This window comes from Oncorhynchus keta, chromosome 37 (assembly GCF_023373465.1).
Source record: "Oncorhynchus keta strain PuntledgeMale-10-30-2019 chromosome 37, Oket_V2, whole genome shotgun sequence".
NCBI lineage: Eukaryota > Metazoa > Chordata > Actinopteri > Salmoniformes > Salmonidae > Oncorhynchus > Oncorhynchus keta.
This window is the reverse complement of record NC_068457.1, coordinates 28,873,429-28,895,216: the sequence shown is the minus strand read 5'-3', so window position 1 is coordinate 28,895,216 and position 21,788 is coordinate 28,873,429. Positions and strand designations below refer to the sequence as shown.

General features: G+C 49.7%; 1 protein-coding gene across 5 annotated transcripts; it reads left to right on the top strand.

The window, feature by feature from the left end:
• The first annotated feature begins 880 nt into the window (after positions 1-880).
• LOC118378245 (transforming growth factor-beta receptor-associated protein 1 homolog) lies at positions 881-20,203 on the top strand. 5 transcript variants are annotated; one of them, XM_052500137.1, is made up of 12 exons: positions 881-1,001; positions 4,560-5,270; positions 5,418-5,612; positions 10,496-10,650; positions 13,010-13,248; positions 13,385-13,570; positions 14,151-14,208; positions 14,452-14,595; positions 14,868-15,026; positions 15,917-16,076; positions 18,259-18,707; positions 19,061-20,203. In XM_052500137.1, the coding sequence occupies exons 2-12, from the start codon at positions 4,583-4,585 to the stop codon at positions 19,250-19,252; spliced, it is 2,625 nt and encodes an 874-aa protein (XP_052356097.1). In that variant the 5' UTR covers positions 881-1,001; positions 4,560-4,582; the 3' UTR covers positions 19,253-20,203. The 5 variants fall into 5 exon arrangements, with proteins under 5 accessions (XP_052356097.1, XP_052356093.1, XP_052356095.1 ...); XM_052500133.1 differs by lacking the exon at positions 881-1,001 and adding an exon at positions 1,364-1,483; XM_052500135.1 differs by lacking the exon at positions 881-1,001 and adding an exon at positions 1,366-1,483 and having other exon boundaries at positions 4,563-5,270.
• Positions 20,204-21,788: the final 1,585 nt, after the last annotated feature.

Genomic DNA, 21,788 nt, shown 5'->3' with positions numbered 1-21,788 from the left:
GGTGTTCATGCAGGTATTAATGGGATGCTCGAGGAGGGGGTGTTCATGCAGGTATTAATGGGATGCTCGAGGGGGGGGGTGTTCATGCAGGTATTAATGGGATGCTCGAGGGGGGGGGGGTGTTCATGCAGGTATTAATGGGATTCTCCACAGGGGTAGTTCATGCAGTAACCAATGAAATGCTTGAGTGCCCACATGAAGGAATGCCCTGAATTGCAGGCCGCAATCACACACTATTGAAACAGACCAAGCATATTTTTGTAGGCCCTGGTACTCCACCAAGGTTCGAAGGACAAAGCCTATGTGGAAATGAATGGAGTTTTTGTAGGGTGTTTGGATAAACTGTGAAAATTAGGTCTGTGGTAAAACACAGGCTTATGAGATCTTGTACATTTTGTTCAATTTGATCATTTTCATTAGCTAATGTCACTTTTTGTGAATTTTGAAGCATTTGTGTAATCAAAAGCACATAAATACTTTATAATTCATAAAGGTCATGTTAACTGACTGATATTATCTCACAAAACGAATAAGATCTCCTAAGCCTGTGTAAACCTCAGACCTTATATAGGATAAGGAATGGCTGAAGGAACCACAGGTAACTCATTTCCGTTTGTTAGGACAACAAGCTGGCAGGCTCTTTAGCCCCCAATCTGGTTTTAATGTCTTCTCACGAGAAGGCTGGTGGGAGGAGCTATAGGAGGAGGGGCTCATTGTAATGTCTGGAATGGAGCCAGAGAACGGGATAAAACACATGGAAACTCCATGTTTGACTCCGTTCCATTAGCACCATTCCAGCCATTACAATGAGCCCATCCTCCTATAGCTCCTCCCACCAACCAGGAAGAAAATCTGTCTCCCTCCAGCAGGTGCGGTGTTTTCTCCCACCAAGCAAGGAGTTTTTGTAAGGAGGTCAAGGAGTGTTAGTCAACAAATTGGTCAAAAAAAATGTTATGTCTTATTTGCAACGTTTTATTTTTATTTCACCTTTATTTAACCAGGTAGGCAAGTTGAGAACAAGTTCTCATTTACAATTGCAACCTAGCCAAGATAAAGCAAAGCAGTTCGACAGATACAACGACACAGAGTTACACATGGAGTAAAACAAACATACAGTCAATAATACAGTATAAACAAGTCTATATACAATGTGAGCAAACGTGAGGTTTATTTGATCGAATATAAGTTCCACTAATCCAAAGAAAGGATAGTTGGAAGCTAAACAGCCCGCACTGCCGCTTTGTGGACAACAACTCCCATTTTAGGGCGGAAAGACATGTATTTTGTCAATATATGTATATATAATTGCCCCAATGCATTGTAAACAGGAAGCACAACCTCCTCATGACCTTCTTCGACCTGAAAACGTAGCGGCAGCTCTCCAAGCGGTTAGCAGCGAAGGGAGAGATTGAGAAGTGAAAAGACAGGAAGGCCGTGGTACATCGGCGTCTCCTATACTAGATCTGCAGTGGCTACTGCTGGGGTATGACAGCTTCTAGCTATCGTCTTTGTATGGACATGTAAAATAGCTGTTTTTGAAAGGTTTGTACAGTAAACGGCAGCACCGATTTACCAATAATGACAGCCTGAGTCATTGCTTAGTAGCTAGTTACATACAGCCAGTCAGCTAGCTAGCAGGCTGCTAAAACTGGTTAACATTAGCTAGAGAGCTTACTTTACTTCAGTCATTGCTCTACTTCCACAACGGATAGTCAATATTTGCATGATGTTGCTAGGTAATTAACGGACCCATTTTTGGCTCTGGGTTTGCTAATCAAAGTGCCACACAATTACTCTAGTAATGATGGTATAGAGAAGGTTTGTTGCCAGCTAAGCTAGCATGATGGCTAACTGTCAAGTGATAATTGCTAGAAGTCTCTAGTTGTACCATTATTGCGGTATCCTCCTAGCTAACTCGTTTTTCCACGTCCGTTCACGTGATCAGGAAAAGTTCCTGGTCCTACTGATTCCACACCAGCCTTGGAGTTGGGACTCTCAGTGAGAGTTTGTAAAATATTATTGGAAAGGCTGTTTCTTTGCACTTACAGGATGCATCCCAATTATCCACCCTTCTCCCAAAGTGTGCATGGATTTAAAAGCATTGGCTGAAGGAAATTTCCACCATTGTTATAGAAATAACCTGTAAGTGTGCAAGTGCACACTTTGGGAAAAGGGTGGAGAATTGGGACGCATCCACAGTGTGTTGACCTGATCCCCTCTTCTCTTGCAGGAGATGTCTGTGTTGACCTGATCCCCTCTTCTCTTGCAGTAGATGTCTGTGTTGACCTGATCTCCTCCTCTCTTGCAGGAGATGTCTGTGTTGACCTGATCCCCTCTTCTCTTGCAGTAGATGTCTGTGTTGACCTGATCTCCTCTTCTCTTGCAGTAGATGTCTGTGTTGACCTGATCCCCTCTTCTCTTGCAGGAGATGTCTGTGTTGACCTGATCCCCTCTTCTCTTGCAGGAGATGTCTGTGTTGACCTGATCTCCTCTTCTCTTGCAGGAGATGTCTGTGTTGACCTGATCTCCTCCTCTCTTGCAGGAGATGTCTGTGTTGACCTGATCCCCTCCTCTCTTTCAGTAGATGTCTGTGTTGACCTGATCCCCTCCTCTCTTGCAGGAGATGTCTGTGTTGACCTGATCTCCTCCTCTCTTGCAGGAGATGTCTGTGTTGACCTGATCTCCTCCTCTCTTGCAGGAGATGTCTGTGTTGACCTGATCTCCTCCTCTCTTGCAGGAGATGTCTGTGTTGACCTGATCTCCTCTCTTGCAGTAGATGTCTGTGTTGACCTGATCCCCTCCTCTATTGCAGGAGATGTCTGTGTTGACCTGATCTCACCCTCCTGACTCTTGCAGGAGATGTCTGTGTTGACCTGATCTCCTCCTCTCTTGCAGGAGATGTCTGTGTTGACCTGATCTCCTCCTCTCTTGCAGGAGATGTCTGTGTTGACCTGATCTCCTCCTCTCTTGCAGGAGATGTCTGTGTTGACCTGATCTCCTCCTCTCTTGCAGGAGATGTCTGTGTTGACCTGATCTCCTCCTCTCTTGCAGGAGATGTCTGTGTTGACCTGATCTCCTCCTCTCTTGCAGTAGATGTCTGTGTTGACCTGATCCCCTCTTCTCTTGCAGGAGATGTCTGTTGACCTGATCTCCTCTTCTCTTGCAGTAGATGTCTGTGTTGACCTGATCTCCTCCTCTCTTGCAGTAGATGTCTGTGTTGACCTGATCCCCTCCTCTCTTGCAGGAGATGTCTGTGTTGACCTGATCTCCTCTTCTCTTGCAGGAGATGTCTGTGTTGACCTGATCTCCTCCTCTCTTGCAGTAGATGTCTGTGTTGACCTGATCTCCTCCTCTCTTGCAGGAGATGTCTGTGTTGACCTGATCTCCTCCTCTCTTGCAGTAGATGTCTGTGTTGACCTGATCTCCTCCTCTCTTGCAGGAGATGTCTGTGTTGACCTGATCTCCTCCTCTCTTGCAGTAGATGTCTGTGTTGACCTGATCTCCTCCTCTCTTGCAGGAGATGTCTGTGTTGACCTGATCTCCTCCTCTCTTGCAGGAGATGTCTGTGTTGACCTGATCTCCTCTCTTGCAGTAGATGTCTGTGTTGACCTGATCTCCTCCTCTCTTGCAGGAGATGTCTGTGTTGACCTGATCTCCTCTCTTGCAGTAGATGTCTGTGTTGACCTGATCCCCTCCTCTCTTGCAGTAGATGTCTGTGTTGACCTGATCTCCTCCTCTCTTGCAGGAGATGTCTGTGTTGACCTGATCTCCTCCTCTCTTGCAGTAGATGTCTGTGTTGACCTGATCTCTCCTCTCTTGCAGTAGATGTCTGTGTTGACCTGATCCCTCTTCTCTTGCAGGAGATGTCTGTGTTGACCTGATCCCCTCCTCTCTTGCAGTAGATGTCTGTGTTGACCTGATCTCCTCTTCTCTTGCAGGAGATGTCTGTGTTGACCTGATCTCCTCCTCTCTTGCAGGAGATGTCTGTGTTGACCTGATCTCCTCCTCTCTTGCAGGAGATGTCTGTGTTGACCTGATCTCCTCTTCTCTTGCAGTAGATGTCTGTGTTGACCTGATCTCCTCCTCTCTTGCAGGAGATGTCTGTGTTGACCTGATCTCCTCTTCTCTTGCAGTAGATGTCTGTGTTGACCTGATCTCCTCCTCTCTTGCAGTAGATGTCTGTGTTGACCTGATCTCCTCTTCTCTTGCAGTAGATGTCTGTGTTGACCTGATCTCTTCTCTTGCAGTAGATGTCTGTGTTGACCTGATCTCCTCTTCTCTTGCAGGAGATGTCTGTGTTGACCTGATCTCCTCTTCACTTGCAGTAGATGTCTGTGTTGACCTGATCTCCTCCTCTCTTGCAGTAGATGTCTGTGTTGACCTGATCTCCTCCTCTCTTGCAGTAGATGTCTGTGTTGACCTGATCTCCTCTTCTCTTGCAGTAGATGTCTGTGTTGACCTGATCTCCTCCTCTCTTGCAGTAGATGTCTGTGTTGACCTGATCCCCTCCTCTCTTGCAGTAGATGTCTGTGTTGACCTGATCTCCTCCTCTCTTGCAGTAGATGTGTGCTGTGCCTTCAAGATGAGTGTGAAGGCATTTGAGCTGGTCCCTGCCGTGGAGCGGGAGCTCCTGATGGGAGACAAGGCCCGCATCAACATTGAGTGCATCGAGTGCTGCGGCAAGCACCTGTACGTGGGCACCAACGACTGCTTCATACATCACTTCCTGCTAGAGGAGCATGCCACGACCAAGGGGATGCTATCCTACACCGTCCAGAAGCTGCTGTTCAAGTACCTGGGCCTGAAAAAGCCCGTGGAGGCCCTGAAGGCCGCGTCAGCGCTAGAACGCATCATTGTGCTCTGTGACGCTACAGTCAGTGTTATTGACATGATCACCTTAGAACCCGTACCTTCGGGCGGGGCCAAGATTAAGGGCGTGGCCGCGTTCTGCGTCAACGAGAACCCGGTGAACGGGGACCCGTTCTGCGTGGAGATCGGGGTGCTCTCGGCCCGGCGGCGCACCGTCCAGATATACATGGTTTACGAGGACAGGGTGCAGCTGGTGAAAGAGGTCAACACGCCGGAGCAGCCGTGTGCGGTCAGTCTGGACGGTTACTTCCTGTGCCTGGCCCTCTCCACGCAGTACATGATCCTTAACTACAGCACAGGGGCCGCGCAGGACCTGTTCCCCTATGACAGCGAGGAGAGGAAGCCCATAGTCAAGAGGATCGGCAGGGAGGAGTTCCTCTTGGCTGCCCCTGGTGGCCTGGGTGAGTCATTACAACATCAGCTGTATTGTTTATCAGTAGATCTTATTACTAACATATCACTAGTGAAGTATGCTCTCTCTGTCTCTCTCTCTCTCTCTCTGTCTCTCTCTCTGTCTCTCTCTCTCTCTCTCTGTCTCTCTCTCTCAGGTATGTTTGCCAATGCAGAGGGTATATCCCAGCGTGCCCCAGTGAACTGGTCAGAGAGTGTGATGGGAGCGGCTGTGTGTTTTCCCTATGTGGTGGCGCTAGACGAGGGCTTCGTCACCATCCACAGTATGCTGGACCAGCAGCTCAAACAGACCCTCTCCTTCAGAGACGGACACATCCTACAGGACTTTGAAGGTGCCAACATTGCTCCCCTACACTAGTCTAAATGTCTAGCCTTGTTGGCTTACCTCAGTAGACCTATGTCTACATGATCTATGGCTGAAGAGATGGTGACCCGTTCCTGTCTGTGTCCCTAACCCTGACCTGTCTGTGTCCCTGACCTGTCTGTGTCCCTGACCTGTCTGTGTCCCTGACCTGTCTGTGTCCCTGACCTGTCTGTGTCCCTAACCCTGACCTGTCTGTGTCCCTAACCCTGACCTGTCTGTGTCCCTAACCCTGACCTGTCTGTGACCCTGACCTGTCCCTGACCTGTCTGTGGCCCTGACCTGTCCCTGACCTGTCTGTGGCCCTGTCCCTGACCTGTCTGTGGCCCTGACCTGTCTGTGGCCCTGACCTGTCTGTGGCCCTGACCTGTCTGTGGCCCTGACCTGTCTGTGGCCCTGACCTGTCTGTGACCCTGACCTGTCTGTGACCCTGACCTGTCTGTGACCCTGACCTGGCTGTGTCCAAGACCCTGACCTGTCGGTGTCCCTGACCCTGACCTGTCGGTGTCCCTGACCCGTCCCTGTCCCTAAACCTAACTGTGACCAGTCCCTGTCTGTGTTTTTTTTTTAGGTAAACTAGTTCTGGCCTCCTCTAAAGTTGTGTATGTTCTGGTGCCCCTACCCCTGTTCCTAACTGTGTCCCTGTCTCTGTCCCCTGTCTCTGTTCCTAACTGTCTCTGTCCCCTGTCTCTGTTCCTAACTCTCTGTCCCTAGCTGTGTCCCTGTCCCCTGTCTCTGTTCCTAACTGTCTCTGTTCCTAACTGTCTCTGTTCCTAACTGTCTCTGTTCCTAACTGTCTCTGTTCCTAACTGTCTCTGTTCCTAACTGTCTCTGTCCCCTGTCTCTGTTCCTAACTGTCTCTGTTCCTAACTGTCTCTGTTCCTAACTGTCTCTGTCCCTAGCTCTGTCCCTAGCTGTGTCCCTGTCCCCTGTCTCTGTTCCTAACTGTCTCTGTTCCTAACTGTCTCTGTTCCTAACTGTCTCTGTTCCTAACTGTCTCTGTTCCTAACTGTCTCTGTTCCTAACTGTCTCTGTTCCTAACTGTCTCTGTTCCTAACTGTCTCTGTCCCCTGTCTCTCTTCCTCACTGTGTCCCTGTTCCTAACTGTCTCTGTTCCTAACTGTCTCTGTTCCTAACTGTCTCTGTTCCTCACTGTCTCTGTTCCTCACTGTCTCTGTTCCTCACTGTCTCTGTTCCTCACTGTCTCTGTTCCTCACTGTCTCTGTTCCTCACTGTCTCTGTCCCTCACTGTCTCTGTCCCTCACTGTCTCTGTCCCTCACTGTCTCTGTTCCTAACTGTCTCTGTTCCTAACTGTCTCTGTTCCTAACTGTCTCTGTTCCTAACTGTCTCTGTTCCTCACTGTCTCTGTTCCTCACTGTCTCTGTTCCTCACTGTCTCTGTTCCTCACTGTCTCTGTTCCTCACTGTCTCTGTTCCTCACTGTCTCTGTTCCTCACTGTCTCTGTTCCTCACTGTCTCTGTTCCTCACTGTCTCTGTTCCTCACTGTCTCTGTTCCTAACTGTCTCTGTTCCTCACTGTCTCTGTTCCTCACTGTCTCTGTTCCTCACTGTCTCTGTTCCTCACTGTCTCTGTTCCTAGCTCTGTCCCCTGTCTCTGTCCCTAACTGTCTCTGTCCCTAACTGTCTCTGTCTCTAACTGTGTCCCTGTCCCCTGTCTCTGTTCCTCACTGTCTCTGTTCCTCACTGTCTCTGTTCCTCACTGTCTCTGTTCCTCACTGTCTCTGTTCCTAACTGTCTCTGTTCCTAGCTCTGTCCCTGTCCCCTGTCTCTGTCCCTAACTGTCTCTGTCCCTAACTGTCTCTGTCCCTAACTGTCTCTGTCCCTAACTGTCTCTGTCCCTAACTGTCTCTGTCTCTAACTGTGTCCCTGTCCCCTGTCTCTGTTCCTCACTGTCTCTGTTCCTCACTGTCTCTGTTCCTCACTGTCTCTGTTCCTAACTGTCTCTGTTCCTAGCTCTGTCTCTGTCCCTAACTGTCTCTGTCCCTAACTGTCTCTGTCCCTAACTGTCTCTGTCCCTAACTGTCTCTGTCCCTAACTGTCTCTGTTCCTAACTGTCTCTGTCCCCTGTCTCTGTTCCTAACTGTCTCTGTCCCCTGTCTCTGTTCCTAACTGTCTCTGTTCCTAACTGTCTCTGTTCCTAACTGTCTCTGTCCCTAGCTCTGTCCCTAGCTGTGTCTCTGTTCCTAACTGTCTCTGTTCCTAACTGTCTCTGTCCCTAACTGTCTCTGTTCCTAACTGTCTCTGTTCCTAACTGTCTCTGTTCCTAACTGTCTCTGTTCCTAACTGTCTCTGTTCCTAACTGTCTCTGTCCCCTGTCTCTCTTCCTCACTGTGTCCCTGTCTCTGTTCCTAACTGTCTCTGTTCCTAACTGTCTCTGTTCCTCACTGTCTCTGTTCCTCACTGTCTCTGTTCCTCACTGTCTCTGTTCCTCACTGTCTCTGTCCCTCACTGTCTCTGTCCCTCACTGTCTCTGTCCCTCACTGTCTCTGTCCCTCACTGTCTCTGTTCCTCACTGTCTCTGTTCCTCACTGTCTCTGTTCCTCACTGTCTCTGTTCCTCACTGTCTCTGTTCCTCACTGTCTCTGTTCCTCACTGTCTCTGTTCCTCACTGTCTCTGTTCCTCACTGTCTCTGTTCCTCACTGTCTCTGTTCCTCACTGTCTCTGTTCCTCACTGTCTCTGTTCCTCGCTCTGTCCCTGTCCCCTGTCCCCTGTTCCTCACTGTCTCTGTTCCTCACTGTCTCTATTCCTCACTGTCTCTGTTCCTCACTGTCTCTGTTCCTAACTGTCTCTGTTCCTAGCTCTGTCCCTGTCCCCTGTCTCTGTCCCTAACTGTCTCTGTCCCTAACTGTCTCTGTCCCTAACTGTCTCTGTCTCTAACTGTGTCCCTGTCCCCTGTCTCTGTCCCTAACTGTCTCTGTCTCTAACTGTGTCCCTGTCCCCTGTCTCTGTTCCTCACTGTCTCTGTTCCTCACTGTCTCTGTTCCTCACTGTCTCTGTTCCTAACTGTCTCTGTTCCTAGCTCTGTCCCTGTCCCCTGTCTCTGTCCCTAACTGTCTCTGTCCCTAACTGTCTCTGTCCCTAACTGTCTCTGTCCCTAACTGTCTCTGTCCCTAACTGTCTCTGTCCCTAACTGTCTCTGTCCCTAACTGTCTCTGTCTCTAACTGTGTCCCTGTCCCCTGTCTCTGTTCCTCACTGTCTCTGTTCCTCACTGTCTCTGTTCCTCACTGTCTCTGTTCCTCACTGTCTCTGTTCCTCACTGTCTCTGTTCCTAACTGTCTCTGTTCCTAACTGTCTCTGTTCCTAGCTCTGTCCCTGTCCCCTGTCTCTGTCCCTAACTGTCTCTGTCCCTAACTGTCTCTGTCCCGAACTGTGTCCCTGTCCCCTGTCTCTGTTCCTCACTGTCTCTGTTCCTCACTGTCTCTGTTCCTCACTGTCTCTGTTCCTCACTGTCTCTGTTCCTCACTGTCTCTGTTCCTCACGGTCTCTGTTCCTCACGGTCTCTGTTCCTAACTGTCTCTGTTCCTCACTGTCTCTGTTCCTCACTGTCTCTGTTCCTCACTGTCTCTGTTCCTCACTGTCTCTGTTCCTCACTGTCTCTGTTCCTAACTGTCTCTGTTCCTAACTGTCTCTGTTCCTAGCTCTGTCCCTGTCCCCTGTCTCAGTCCCTAACTGTCTCTGTCCCTAACTGTCTCTGTCCCGAACTGTGTCCCTGTCCCCTGTCTCTGTTCCTCACTGTCTCTGTTCCTCACTGTCTCTGTTCCTCACTGTCTCTGTTCCTCACTGTCTCTGTTCCTCACTGTCTCTGTTCCTCACGGTCTCTGTTCCTCACGGTCTCTGTTCCTAACTGTCTCTGTTCCTAGCTCTGTCCCTGTCCTCTGTCTCTGTCCCTAACTGTCTCTGTCCCTAACTGTGTCCCTGTCCCTGTTCCTCACTGTCTCTGTTCCTCACTGTCTCTGTTCCTCACTGTCTCTGTTCCTCACTGTCTCTGTTCCTCACTGTCTCTGTTCCTAACTGTCTCTGTTCCTAACTGTCTCTGTTCCTAACTGTCTCTGTTCCTAACTGTCTCTGTTCCTAACTGTCTCTGTTCCTAGCTCTGTTCCTCACTGTCTCTGTTCCTCACTGTCTCTGTCCCTAACTGTCTCTGTCCCTAACTGTCTCTAACTGTCTCTGTCCCTGTCTCTGTCCCTAACTGTCTCTGTCCCTAACTGTCTCTGTCCCTAACTGTCTCTGTTCCTAACTGTCTCTGTTCCTAACTGTCTCTGTTCCTAACTGTCTCTGTTCCTAGCTCTGTCCCTGTCCCCTGTCTCTGTTCCTAACTGTCTCTGTTCCTCACTGTCTCTGTTCCTCACTGTCTCTGTTCCTCACTGTCTCTGTTCCTCACTGTCTCTGTTCCTCACTGTCTCTGTTCCTCACTGTCTCTGTTCCTCACTGTCTCTGTTCCTCACTGTCTCTGTTCCTCACTGTCTCTGTTCCTCACTGTCTCTGTTCCTCACTGTCTCTGTTCCTCACTGTCTCTGTTCCTAACTGTCTCTGTTCCTCACTGTCTCTGTTCCTAACTGTCTCTGTTCCTAACTGTCTCTGTTCCTAACTGTCTCTGTTCCTCACTGTCTCTGTTCCTCACTGTCTCTGTTCCTCACTGTCTCTGTTCCTCACTGTCTCTGTCCCTAACTGTGTCCCTGTTCCTAACTGTCTCTGTCCCTAACTGTGTCCCTGTCTCTGTCCCTAACTGTGTCCCTGTCTCTGTCCCTAACTGTGTCCCTGTCCTCAGTCTCTGTTCCTAACTGTGTCCCTGTCCTCAGTCTCTGTTCCTAACTGTCTCTGTCCCTATAGGTAAGGTGGTTCTGGCCTCCACTAAGGCTGTGTACGTGCTGGTGCCCCTACCCCTGGAGAGACAGATTCAGGAGCTGCTAGCTGGACACAGAGTGGAGGAGGCCCTGGCTCTGACTGAGGGAGCCAGGAGGAACATTCCCAAAGACAAGTTCCAGGTACAGACTGTCTGCCACAAATAGTGTTTCTGCTAGAGAGCTTTTCAATACTCTCCACGAGCTGAGAACAGATTATCAAAATGCTGATTTCTAGGCCTCCCTAGTGGAGCAGGGGTCTAAGGCAGCGCTAGCTGTGCCACTAGTGGAGCAGGGGTCTAAGGCAGCGCTAGCTGTGCCACTAGTGGAGCAGGGGTCTAAGGCAGCGCTAGCTGTGCCACTAGAGGAGCAGTGGTCTAAGGCAGTGCTAGCTGTGCCACTAGTGGAGCAGGGGTCTAAGGCAGTGCTAGCTGTGCCACTAGTGGAGCAGGGGTCTAAGGCAGTGCTAGCTGTGCCACTAGTGGAGCAGGGGTCTAAGGCAGCGCTAGCTGTGCCACTGGAGGAGCAGTGGTCTAAGGCAGCGCTAGCTGTGCCACTAGAGGAGCAGTGGTCTAAGGCAGTGCTAGCTGTGCCACTAGAGGAGCAGGGGTCTAAGGCAGCGCTAGCTGTGCCACTAGTGGAGCAGGGGTCTAAGGCAGTGCTAGCTGTGCCACTAGTGGAGCAGGGGTCTAAGGCAGTGCTAGCTGTGCCACTAGTGGAGCAGGGGTCTAAGGCAGTGCTAGCTGTGCCACTGGAGGAGCAGTGGTCTAAGGCAGCGCTAGCTGTGCCACTAGAGGAGCAGTGGTCTAAGGCAGCGCTAGCTGTGCCACTAGTGGAGCAGTGGTCTAAGGCAGCGCTAGCTGTGCCACTAGAGGAGCAGTGGTCTAAGGCAGCGCTAGCTGTGCCACTAGTGGAGCAGGGGTCTAAGGCAGTGCGAGCTGTGCCACTGGAGGAGCAGTGGTCTAAGGCAGCGCTAGCTGTGCCACTAGTGGAGCAGGGGTCTAAGGCAGTGCTAGCTGTGCCACTAGAGGAGCAGTGGTCTAAGGCAGCGCTAGCTGTGCCACTAGTGGAGCAGGGGTCTAAGGCAGTGCGAGCTGTGCCACTGGAGGAGCAGTGGTCTAAGGCAGCGCTAGCTGTGCCACTAGTGGAGCAGGGGTCTAAGGCAGTGCTAGCTGTGCCACTAGAGGAGCAGGGGTCTAAGGCAGTGCTAGCTGTGCCACTAGTAGAGCAGGGGTCTAAGGCAGCACTAGCTGTGCCACTAGTAGAGCAGGGGTCTAAGGCAGTGCTAGCTGTACCACTAGTAGAGCAGGGGTCTAAGGCAGCGCTAGCTGTGCCACTAGTGGAGCAGTGGTCTAAGGCAGCGCTAGCTGTACCACTAGTAGAGCAGGGGTCTAAGGCAGTGCTAGCTGTACCACTAGTAGAGCAGGGGTCTAAGGCAGTGCTAGCTGTACCACTAGTAGAGCAGGGGTCTAAGGCAGTGCTAGCTGTGCCACTAGAGGAGCAGGGGTCTAAGGCAGTGCTAGCTGTACCACTAGTAGAGCAGGGGTCTAAGGCAGTGCTAGCTGTACCACTAGTAGAGCAGGGGTCTAAGGCAGTGCTAGCTGTGCCACTAGTAGAGCAGGGGTCTAAGGCAGTGCTAGCTGTACCACTAGTAGAGCAGGGGTCTAAGGCAGTGCTAGCTGTACCACTAGTCCTGGCCAGGTCGCAGTTGCAAATGAGAACTTGTTCTCAACTAGCCTACCTGGTTAAATAAAGGTGAAATAAAAAAATAAAATAGTAGAGCAGGGGTCTAAGGCAGTGCTAGCTGTGCCACTAGAGGAGCAGGGGTCTAAGGCAGTGCTAGCTGTGCCACTAGTGGAGCAGTGGTCTAAGGCTACTAGAGATCCTGGTTCGAGTCCAGGCTGTGTCGCAGCCGACTGCAACCAGGAGACCCATGGGGCGGCGCACAATTGGCCCAGCGTCGTCCGGGTTAGGGGAGGGTTTGGCCGGCAGGGATGTTCTTGTCCCATTGCGATTCCTGTGGTGGGCCGGGAGCAGTGCACGCTGACACGGTCGCCAGTTGTACAGTGTTTCCTCCGACACATTGGTGCGGCTGGCTTCCAGGTAAAGTGGGCAATGTGTCAAGAAGCAGTGCGGCTTGGTTGGGTTGTGTTTCGGAGGACGCACGTCTCTCGACCTTCTCCTCTCCCGAGTCCCTATGAGAGTTGCAGTGATGGGACAAGACTGTAACTACCAATTGGATACCATGAAATTGGAGAAAAGGGGAGTGGATTTATTATTATTTTTTTCAATAACTAAAAAAAGTTCATTTCCATAGTTTATCTTGGTCTTTTGTGAGTACAGCCCAGGGGGTTATTGTGACAGTGATGCATCGTGTTCCCAGGTGGCTCATTTAACTGGGGTGATTGTATCCTTATGAAATGTAAAATATAGAATAAGAGGGATGAGATGTGATGCATTTCATTTACACCCCCCCTCACCCCCCCACGCCCTCCTTCCTCAGATATTGCACAAAAGAATCCTCCAGCAAGCAGGATTCATACAGTTTGGACAGCTTCAGTTTCTCGAAGCGAAAGAACACTTCCGGACGGGTCAGTTGGACGTCCGGGAGTTGATCTCCCTCTACCCTCTCCTCCTCCCGGCCTCCTCCTCCTTCGCCCGCTGCCACCCACCGCTCCACGGGTTCGCCGACCTCAACCACCTGGCGCAGGGGGACCAGGACAAGGTCCAGAGGTGCAAGAGGTAAGAGACGTGGTCCTCTGTAGCTCAGTTGGCAGAGTATGATGATTGCAACGACTATAATAGTTGGTTTGATTCCCAGGACCATAAAGTGGTAAAAGTGGCTGCTAAATGGCTATTATTATTATTATTATTCTAGGTTCCTCATCACGTACCTGGGTGAGATGCGAAGCACGGAGGGGGCTAACGGATGCCGGGAGGACGTGGACACGGCTCTGTTGAAGCTCTACGCTGAGCAGGACCATGAGAGTCTTCTGGACCTGCTGGCCTCCCCCAACGCCTGTTTACTGGCAGACAGCGCCCCCTGGCTAGAGAAACACCACAAGTGGGTACTGCAGCTGGCCTAGCGGGTACTGCAGCTGGCCTAGCGGGTACTGCAGCTGGCCTAGCGGGTACTGCAGCTGGCCTAGCGGGTACTGCAGCTGGCCTAGCGGGTACTGCAGCTAGCCTAGCGGGTACTGCAGCTAGCCTAGCGGGTACTGCAGCTAGCCTAGCCTAGCGGGTACGGCAGCTAGCCTTGCCTAGCGGGTACGGCAGCTAGCCTTGCCTAGCGGGTACGGCAGCTAGCCTTGCCTAGCGGGTACGGCAGCTAGCCTTGTCTAGCGGGTACGGCAGCTAGCCTTGCCTAGCGGGTACGGCAGCTAGCCTTGCCTAGCGGGTACGGCAGCTAGCCTAGCGGGTACGGCAGCTAGCCTAGCGGGTACGGCAGCTAGCCTTGCCTAGCGGGTACGGCAGCTAGCCTAGCCCAGCCGGTACGACAGCTAGCCTAGTCTAGTTGGCACTACTATAGTTAGCCTAGTGGGCACTAAGATATTGCGTTCAAAGTAGCCTGCTATGCTATTGCCTTTAAAGTCTGTAATGAGTGTGTTTTTTTTATGTTGGTTTACCTTTCTCCTAAACATCAGGTATTTTGCACTAGGCCTCCTCTACCATTATAACGGACAGGATTCAGCTGCTCTACAGGTAAACATGCTACTACTGTACACTACCTTAGTATGAACACGATGACCGTACCACCATGGCTCTTTATATGGCAAAATCAAATAAATCTGATCAAACCTGGCCACATCTTAAACGAATGCGTTTTGAGCACCTAGGTTGAAAAGCCCTATTAAATCCAATCCATTATCTTGATTATTAATTGAATATGAATGGTAATGAAATGACTATGGGGTTGTAAGATGCCTCTCTCCTCTCCTCCTGTAGTTGTGGGTGCGGGTAGTGAATGGGGACCTTCAGGACTCTACCAGGTCTGACCTGTATGAGTACATTGTGGACTTCCTGGGTTTCTGTTCCAACCCGGACCTGGTGTGGAAATATGCGGACTGGGCCCTGCAGAGAGACCAGACGGTACGTTTCTGTCTGCGTTTCGAAATGGCACCTTAATCCCTATATTGTATACTACTTTTGACCAGGGTCCTATATTGTATACTACTTTTGACCAGGGTCCCATATTGTATACTACTTTTGACCAGGGCCCTATATTGTATACTACTTTTGACCACGGCCCTATATTGTATACTACTTTTGACCAGGGCCCTAAGTTCTAGCAGAAGCTAAGTCATGATGTCGAAGACTCTCCTCATTGTAATTATATGGGTGTTTATCTGTGGTCTCTCTAGATAGGGGTGCAGATCTTCACCAGGAGGCCGGTGGGTCAGGACCAGGTTAAGGAGCAGAAGGACCAGGTGAACCCAGACGACGTCATCACGTACCTGGGGAAACACAGCCAGGCTCTGCTGCTCTACCTGGAACACCTGGTGCTGGGCCGACGGATACAGGTCAGAACATACACAGGACTTCAGAACATATTCATAACACATTCATAACATGTTCATAAGGGGTACATAACATGTTCATAAGGGGTACATAACATGTTCATAAGGGGTACATAACATGTTCATAAGGGGTACATAACATGTTCATAAGGGGTACATAACATGTTCATAAGGGGTACATAACATGTTCATAAGGGGTACATACACTACACAGGACTTCAGAACATATTCCATACTCCACGATTTACCTCCTTGAACTTCCCCTGGCGCTTGGTCTTTATTGTCTGTCTGTCTGTCTGTCTGTCTGTGTGTCTGTGTGTCTGTGTGTCTGTGTGTATGTAACTCTGTGTCTGTCTGTCTGTGTGTATGTAACTCTGTGTCTGTCTGTCTGTGTGTATGTAACTCTGTGTCTGTCTGTCTGTCTGTATGTATGTAACTCTGTCTGTCTGTCTGTCTGTCTGTCTGTCTGTATGTAACTCTGTGTCTGTCTGTATGTATGTAACTCTGTGTCTGTCTGTCTGTCTGTATGTAACTCTGTGTCTGTCTGTCTGTCTGTCTGTCTGTCTCTCTGTCTACTGTATGTAACTCTCTGTCTCCCTCTCTGTCTGTCTCTCTGTCTACTGTATGTAACTCTGTCTGTCTCTCTGTCTACTGTATGTAACTCTCTGTCTCCCTCTCTGTCTGTCTCTCTGTCTACTGTATGTAACTCTCTGTCTCCCTCTCTGTCTGTCTCTCTGTCTACTGTATGTAACTCTGTCTGTCTCTCTGTCTACTGTATGTAACTCTGTCTCTCTCACGCTGTCTGTCTACTGTATGTAACTCTCTGTCTCTCTCACGCTGTCTGTCTACTGTATGTAACTCTGTCTACTGTATGTAACTCTGTCTCTCTGTAGAAAGAGAAGCTCCACACCCACCTGGCAGTGCAGTACACAGACAGAGTCCTGTCTCTCCTGTCTCAGTCCCCCCCAGTGGACCAACAGGTGTCTGTAGCCCGGGACAAACTCCAGCTCCTCCTCAGGGAGTCCAGCCTGTACCGCGTCCAACTACTACTGGGTGAGCTGTCCATTGTCATTGTGTCCCAAATTACACCCTATTCCGTATCCAGTGCACAGGGCTCAGGTCAAAAGTAGTGCACTTCATCAGGAATGGGGTGTAATTTTGGATGTGGCCAATGTTGTTGATGTCCACGTTTTTAAACTATATTTTAGTTTGATCTCGTCCAGTTGAGGTATTGGTATTGTTTAAACATGAGATAATACACTACATTTAGTTTCCTGGCAGAATAATGGGGTCCTCCAAAAAGACAGAATGTCTATAACCTGCTATAACCCTGGTTGTATCCATGATGACGTGGTTATAACCTACTATAACCCTGGTTTTATCCACGATGACATGGTTATAACCTACTATAACCCTGGTTTTATCCACGATGACGTGGTTATAACCTACTATAACCCTGGTTTTATCCACGATGACATGGTTATAACCTACTATAACCCTGGTTTTATCCACGATGACATGGTTATAACCTACTATAACCCTGGTTTTATCCACGATGACGTGGTTATAACCTACTATAACCCTGGTTTTATCCATGATGTGGTTATAACCTGCTATAGCCCTGGTTTTATCCATGACGTGGTTATAACCTTAACCTGCTATAACCCTGGTTTTATCCATGATGTGGTTATAACCTGCTATAACCCTGGTTTTATCCATGATGTGGTTATAACCTGCTATAGCCCTGGTTTTATCCATGATGTGGTTATAACCTGCTATAACCCTGGTTTTATCCATGACGTGGTTATAACCTGCTATAACCCTGGTTGTATCCATGATGTGGTTATAACCTGCTATAACCCTGGTTTTATCCATGACGTGGTTATAACCTGCTATAACCCTGGTTGTATCCATGACGTGGTTATAACCTGCTATAACCCTGGTTTTATCCATGACGTGGTTATAACCTGCTATAACCCTGGTTTTATCCATGACGTGGTTATAACCTGCTATAACCCTGGTTGTATCCATGACGTGGTTATAACCTGCTATAACCCTGGTTTTATCCACGATGACGTGGTAATAACCTGCTATAACCCTGGTTTATCCACGATGACGTGGTTATAACCTGCTATAACCCTGGTTGTATCATGACGTGGTTATAACCTGCTATAACCCTGGTTGTATCCATGACGTGGTTATAACCTGCTATAACCCTGGTTTTATCCACAATGACGTGGTTATAACCTACTATAACCCTGGTTTTATCCACGATGACATGGTTATAACCTGCTATAACCCTGGTTTATCCATGATGACGTGGTTATAACCTACTATAACCCTGGTTTTATCCCACGATGACATGGTTATAACCTACTATAACCCTGGTTTTATCCACGATGACGTGGTTATAACCTACTATAACCCTGGTTTTATCCACGATGACGTGCTTATAACCCGCTATAACCCTGGTTTTATCCACGATGACATGGTTATAACCTACTATAACCCTGGTTTTATCCATGATGTGGTTATAACCTACTATAACCCTGGTTTTATCCACGATGACGTGCTTATAACCCGCTATAACCCTGGTTTTATCCACGATGACATGGTTATAACCTACTATAACCCTGGTTTTATCCACGATGACGTGGTTATAACCTACTATAACCCTGGTTTATCCACGATGATGTGGTTATAACCTGCTGTAACCCTGGTTTTATCCACGATGACGTGGTTATAACCTGCTGTAACCCTGGTTTTATCCGCGATGACGTGGTTATAACCTGCTATAACCCTGGTTTTATCCATGATGACGTGGTTATAACCTACTATAACCCTGGTTTTATCCATGACATGGTTATAACCTACTATAACCCTGGTTTTATCCACGATGACATGGTTATAACCTAATATAACCCTGGTTTTATCCATGACATGGTTATAACCTACTATAACCCTGGTTTTATCCACAATGACGTGGTTATAACCTACTATAACCCTGGTTTTATCCATGACATGGTTATAACCTACTATAACCCTGGTTTTATCCACGATGACATGGTTATAACCTAATATAACCCTGGTTTTATCCATGACATGGTTATAACCTACTATAACCCTGGTTTTATCCACAATGACATGGTTATAACCTACTATAACCCTGGTTTTATCCATGACATGGTTATAACCTACTATAACCTATGGCTCTGTCTCCCCCTCCCTCCTTCAGGTAAGATACAGGAATGTGACCAGTTGTTTCTGGAGAGAGCCACGCTCCACGGGAAACTAGAGGAGCACGATAAGGCGTTACACATCCTGGTGCACCAGCTCAAAGACTTCCCCGCGGCTGAGGCCTACTGCGTGTGGGGTTCCGCCTCCCGGGACCCGGCCTACCAGCAGAACCTCTTCCACCTCCTCCTGGGGGTCTATCTGGACCGGGACCTTCCCAGTAGTACGGTCACCGGGGAGCTGGAGATGGCAGCGGTGGACCTGTTAAACCGGCACGGGGAGGTGTTCGACGCTGTGCGCGTACTGGACCTGCTTCCTGAAGGCTGGTCCCTGCAGCTGCTTCGCCCGTTCCTCGGACGCGCCCTGCGGGGGAGTATGCACGCCTGCCGCACCTCCCAGGTTGCACTGGGGCTGGCGAGGTCAGAGAACCTACAGCTGCAGCATGACAGGGTGAGATTGGAACGACGCGACACACACACACACACACACACACACACACACACACACACACACACACACACACACACACACACACACACACACACACAAAATCAAATCACATTTTTTTGGGTTACATACACGTGTTCAGCAGATGTTATTGCGGGTGTAGCGAAATGCTTGTGTTTCTAGCTCCAACAGTGCAGTAATATCTACCCATTCACAACAACACACACACACACACACAACTCTGTATGTTTACGACAAAGCTCTTCTGATTTTAAATCTTTTGGTAATTGCTCCTACGTTCTGCTGAGTCGTGATGAAGGTGAGATGTAACTGTGGCCTTGTTGTCGTGTCATCAGTTGAAGCAGAGGAGGAGCCCAGTCCTGGTATCACAGAAGAAGGGGTGTGTTCTGTGCCACAACACCTTCAGCGAGCCGGACTGTGTGTGTCTTCCAGGAGGCGTGCCTGTACACACACACTGTGCCGCCCAGAGGGTGGTACGGGACTCGCCCACCAGGAGACAACTAGCCAATAGCAACAACCACACATGAAGCCCCTTGACCACCATCACCACCCAAGCCTCGCCCAGAACCAGTGTGACAGGAGGAGCCTAGCAGTGATTGGTTGCGTCTGGGGGGGGTCATATCAGATGATGACTATGGGGGACAAAAGCACAGAGGTTACCATGGCTACCGTGGTCTAGCGTAGTGGGAGTAGTCCTGGAGCATACTCAGAAACACAGAGCTGACCACACTTCTCTACTGTGTGTGTGTGTGTGTGTGTGTGTGTGTGTGTGTGTGTGTGTGTGTGTGTGTGTGTGGGTGGGAAGGTATTTATTCCAGTGCCACCATGCATAAACAACAGGGAGACTGATGACCGACTGAGTTGTGAATGAAGTTCTACAACAAGAACTAAACTCCACATACATCCATAATGACTCTAACATTGAAGTGAAACCTACAGTCTGTCCTGGTCCTCTGTTATGTCCTGGTCTAGTGCTGAACCCCTCCTCTGTTATGTCCTGGTCTAGTGCTGAACCCCTCCTCTGTTATGTCTGTCCTGGTCCTCTGTTATGTCTGTCCTGGTCCTCTGTTATGTCTGTCCTGGTCCTCTGTTATGTCTGTCCTGGTCCTCTGTTATGTCTGTCCTGGTCCTCTGTTATGTCTGTCCTGGTCCTCTGTTATGTCTGTCCTGGTCCTCTGTTATGTCTGTCCTGGTCCTCTGTTATGTCTGTCCTGGTCCTCTGTTATGTCTGTCCTGGTCCTCTGTTATGTCCTGGTCTAGAGCTGAACCCCTCCTCTGTTATGTCCTGGTCTTAGAGCTGAACCCCTCTGTTATGTCCTGGTCTAGAGCTGAACCCCTCCTCTGTTATGTCCTGGTCTAGTGCTGAACCCCTCCTCTGTTATGTCCTGGTCTAGAGCTGAACCCCTCCTCTGTTATGTCCTGGTCTAGTGCTGAACCCCTCCTCTGTTATGTCCTGGTCTAGAGCTGAACCCCTCCTCTGTTATGTCCTGGTCTAGTGCTGAACCCTCCTCTGTTATGTCTGTCCTGGTCTAGAGCTGAACCCCTCCTCTGTTATGTCTGTCCTGGTCTAGAGCTGAACCCCTCCTCTGTTATGTCCTGGTCTAGAGCTGAACCCCTCCTCTGTTATGTCTGTCCTGGTCTAGTGCTGAACCCCTCCTCTGTTATGTCTGTCCTGGTCTTCGAGCTGAACCCCTCCTCTGTTATGTCCTGGTCTAGTGCTGAACCCGTCCTCTGTTATGTATGTCCTGGTCTAGTGCTGAACCCCTCCTCTGTTATGTCTGTCCTGGTCTAGTGCTGAACCCCTCCTCTGTTATGTCTGTCCTGGTCTAGTGCTGAACCCCTCCTCTGTTATGTCTGTCCTGGTCTAGTGCTGAACCCCTCCTCTGTTATGTCTGTCCTGGTCTAGTGCTGAACCCCTCCTCTGTTATGTCTGTCCTGGTCTAGTGCTGAACCCCTCCTCTGTTATGTCTGTCCTGGTCTAGTGCTGAACCCCTCCTCTGTTATGTCCTGGTCTAGTGCTGAACCCCTCCTCTGTTATGTCTGTCCTGGTCCTCTGTTATGTCTGTCCTGGTCCTCTGTTATGTCTGTCCTGGTCCTCTGTTATGTCCTGGTCTAGTGCTGAACCCCTCCTCTGTTATGTCTGTCCTGGTCCTCTGTTATGTCTGTCCTGGTCCTCTGTTATGTCTGTCCTGGTCCTCTGTTATGTCTGTCCTGGTCCTCTGTTATGTCTGTCCTGGTCCTCTGTTATGTCTGTCCTGGTCCTCTGTTATGTCTGTCCTGGTCTAAATACTGAACCCCTCCTCTGTTATGTCCTGGTCTAGTGCTGAACCCCTCCTCTGTTATGTCTGTCCTGGTCTAAATGCTGAACCCTCCTCTGTTATGTCCTGGTCTAGTGCTGAACCCCTCCTCTGCTCTGTCCTGGTCTAGTGCTGAACCCCTCTGTTATGTCCTGGTCTAGTGCTGAACCCCTCCTCTGTTATGTCTTTCCTGGTCTAAATGCTGAACCCCTCTGTTATGTCCTGGTCTAGTGCTGAACCCTTCCTCTGCTCTGTCCTGGTCCAGTGCTGAACCCCTCCTCTGCTCTGTCCTGGTCTAGTGCTGAACCCCTCCTCTGTTATGTCCTGGTCTAGTGCTGAACCTCCTCTGTTATGTCCTGGTCCAGTGCTGAACCCTCCTCTGCTCTGTCCTGGTCTAGTGCTGAACCCCTCCTCTGTTATGTCCTGGTCTAGTGCTGAACCCTCTGCTATGTCTGTCCTGGTCCAAACCTGAGATGAGCTTGAGTCTGTCCCTGGGGAGGATCTTACTGCAGAACACAGTACAAGCAGACCAGTGAGGCATCTCCTCCTTCACTACAGTGGCTCCTCTCTGCTGCTGGTTTCTGAGACTGAACTTGAAGACGATGATTCCCCAGTGAGGCTGTGTTCACAGCCAGGAGCGTTCCTAATGGTTGCTAAATGTTCTGCTGTGTTGCACACACTCTCTCTCACCCTCCAACCTGCTCCCCACCCCAACATTGTGTCCACACTACTTAAGAACTGTCTCTCTGCCTTCAAGCAACAACAA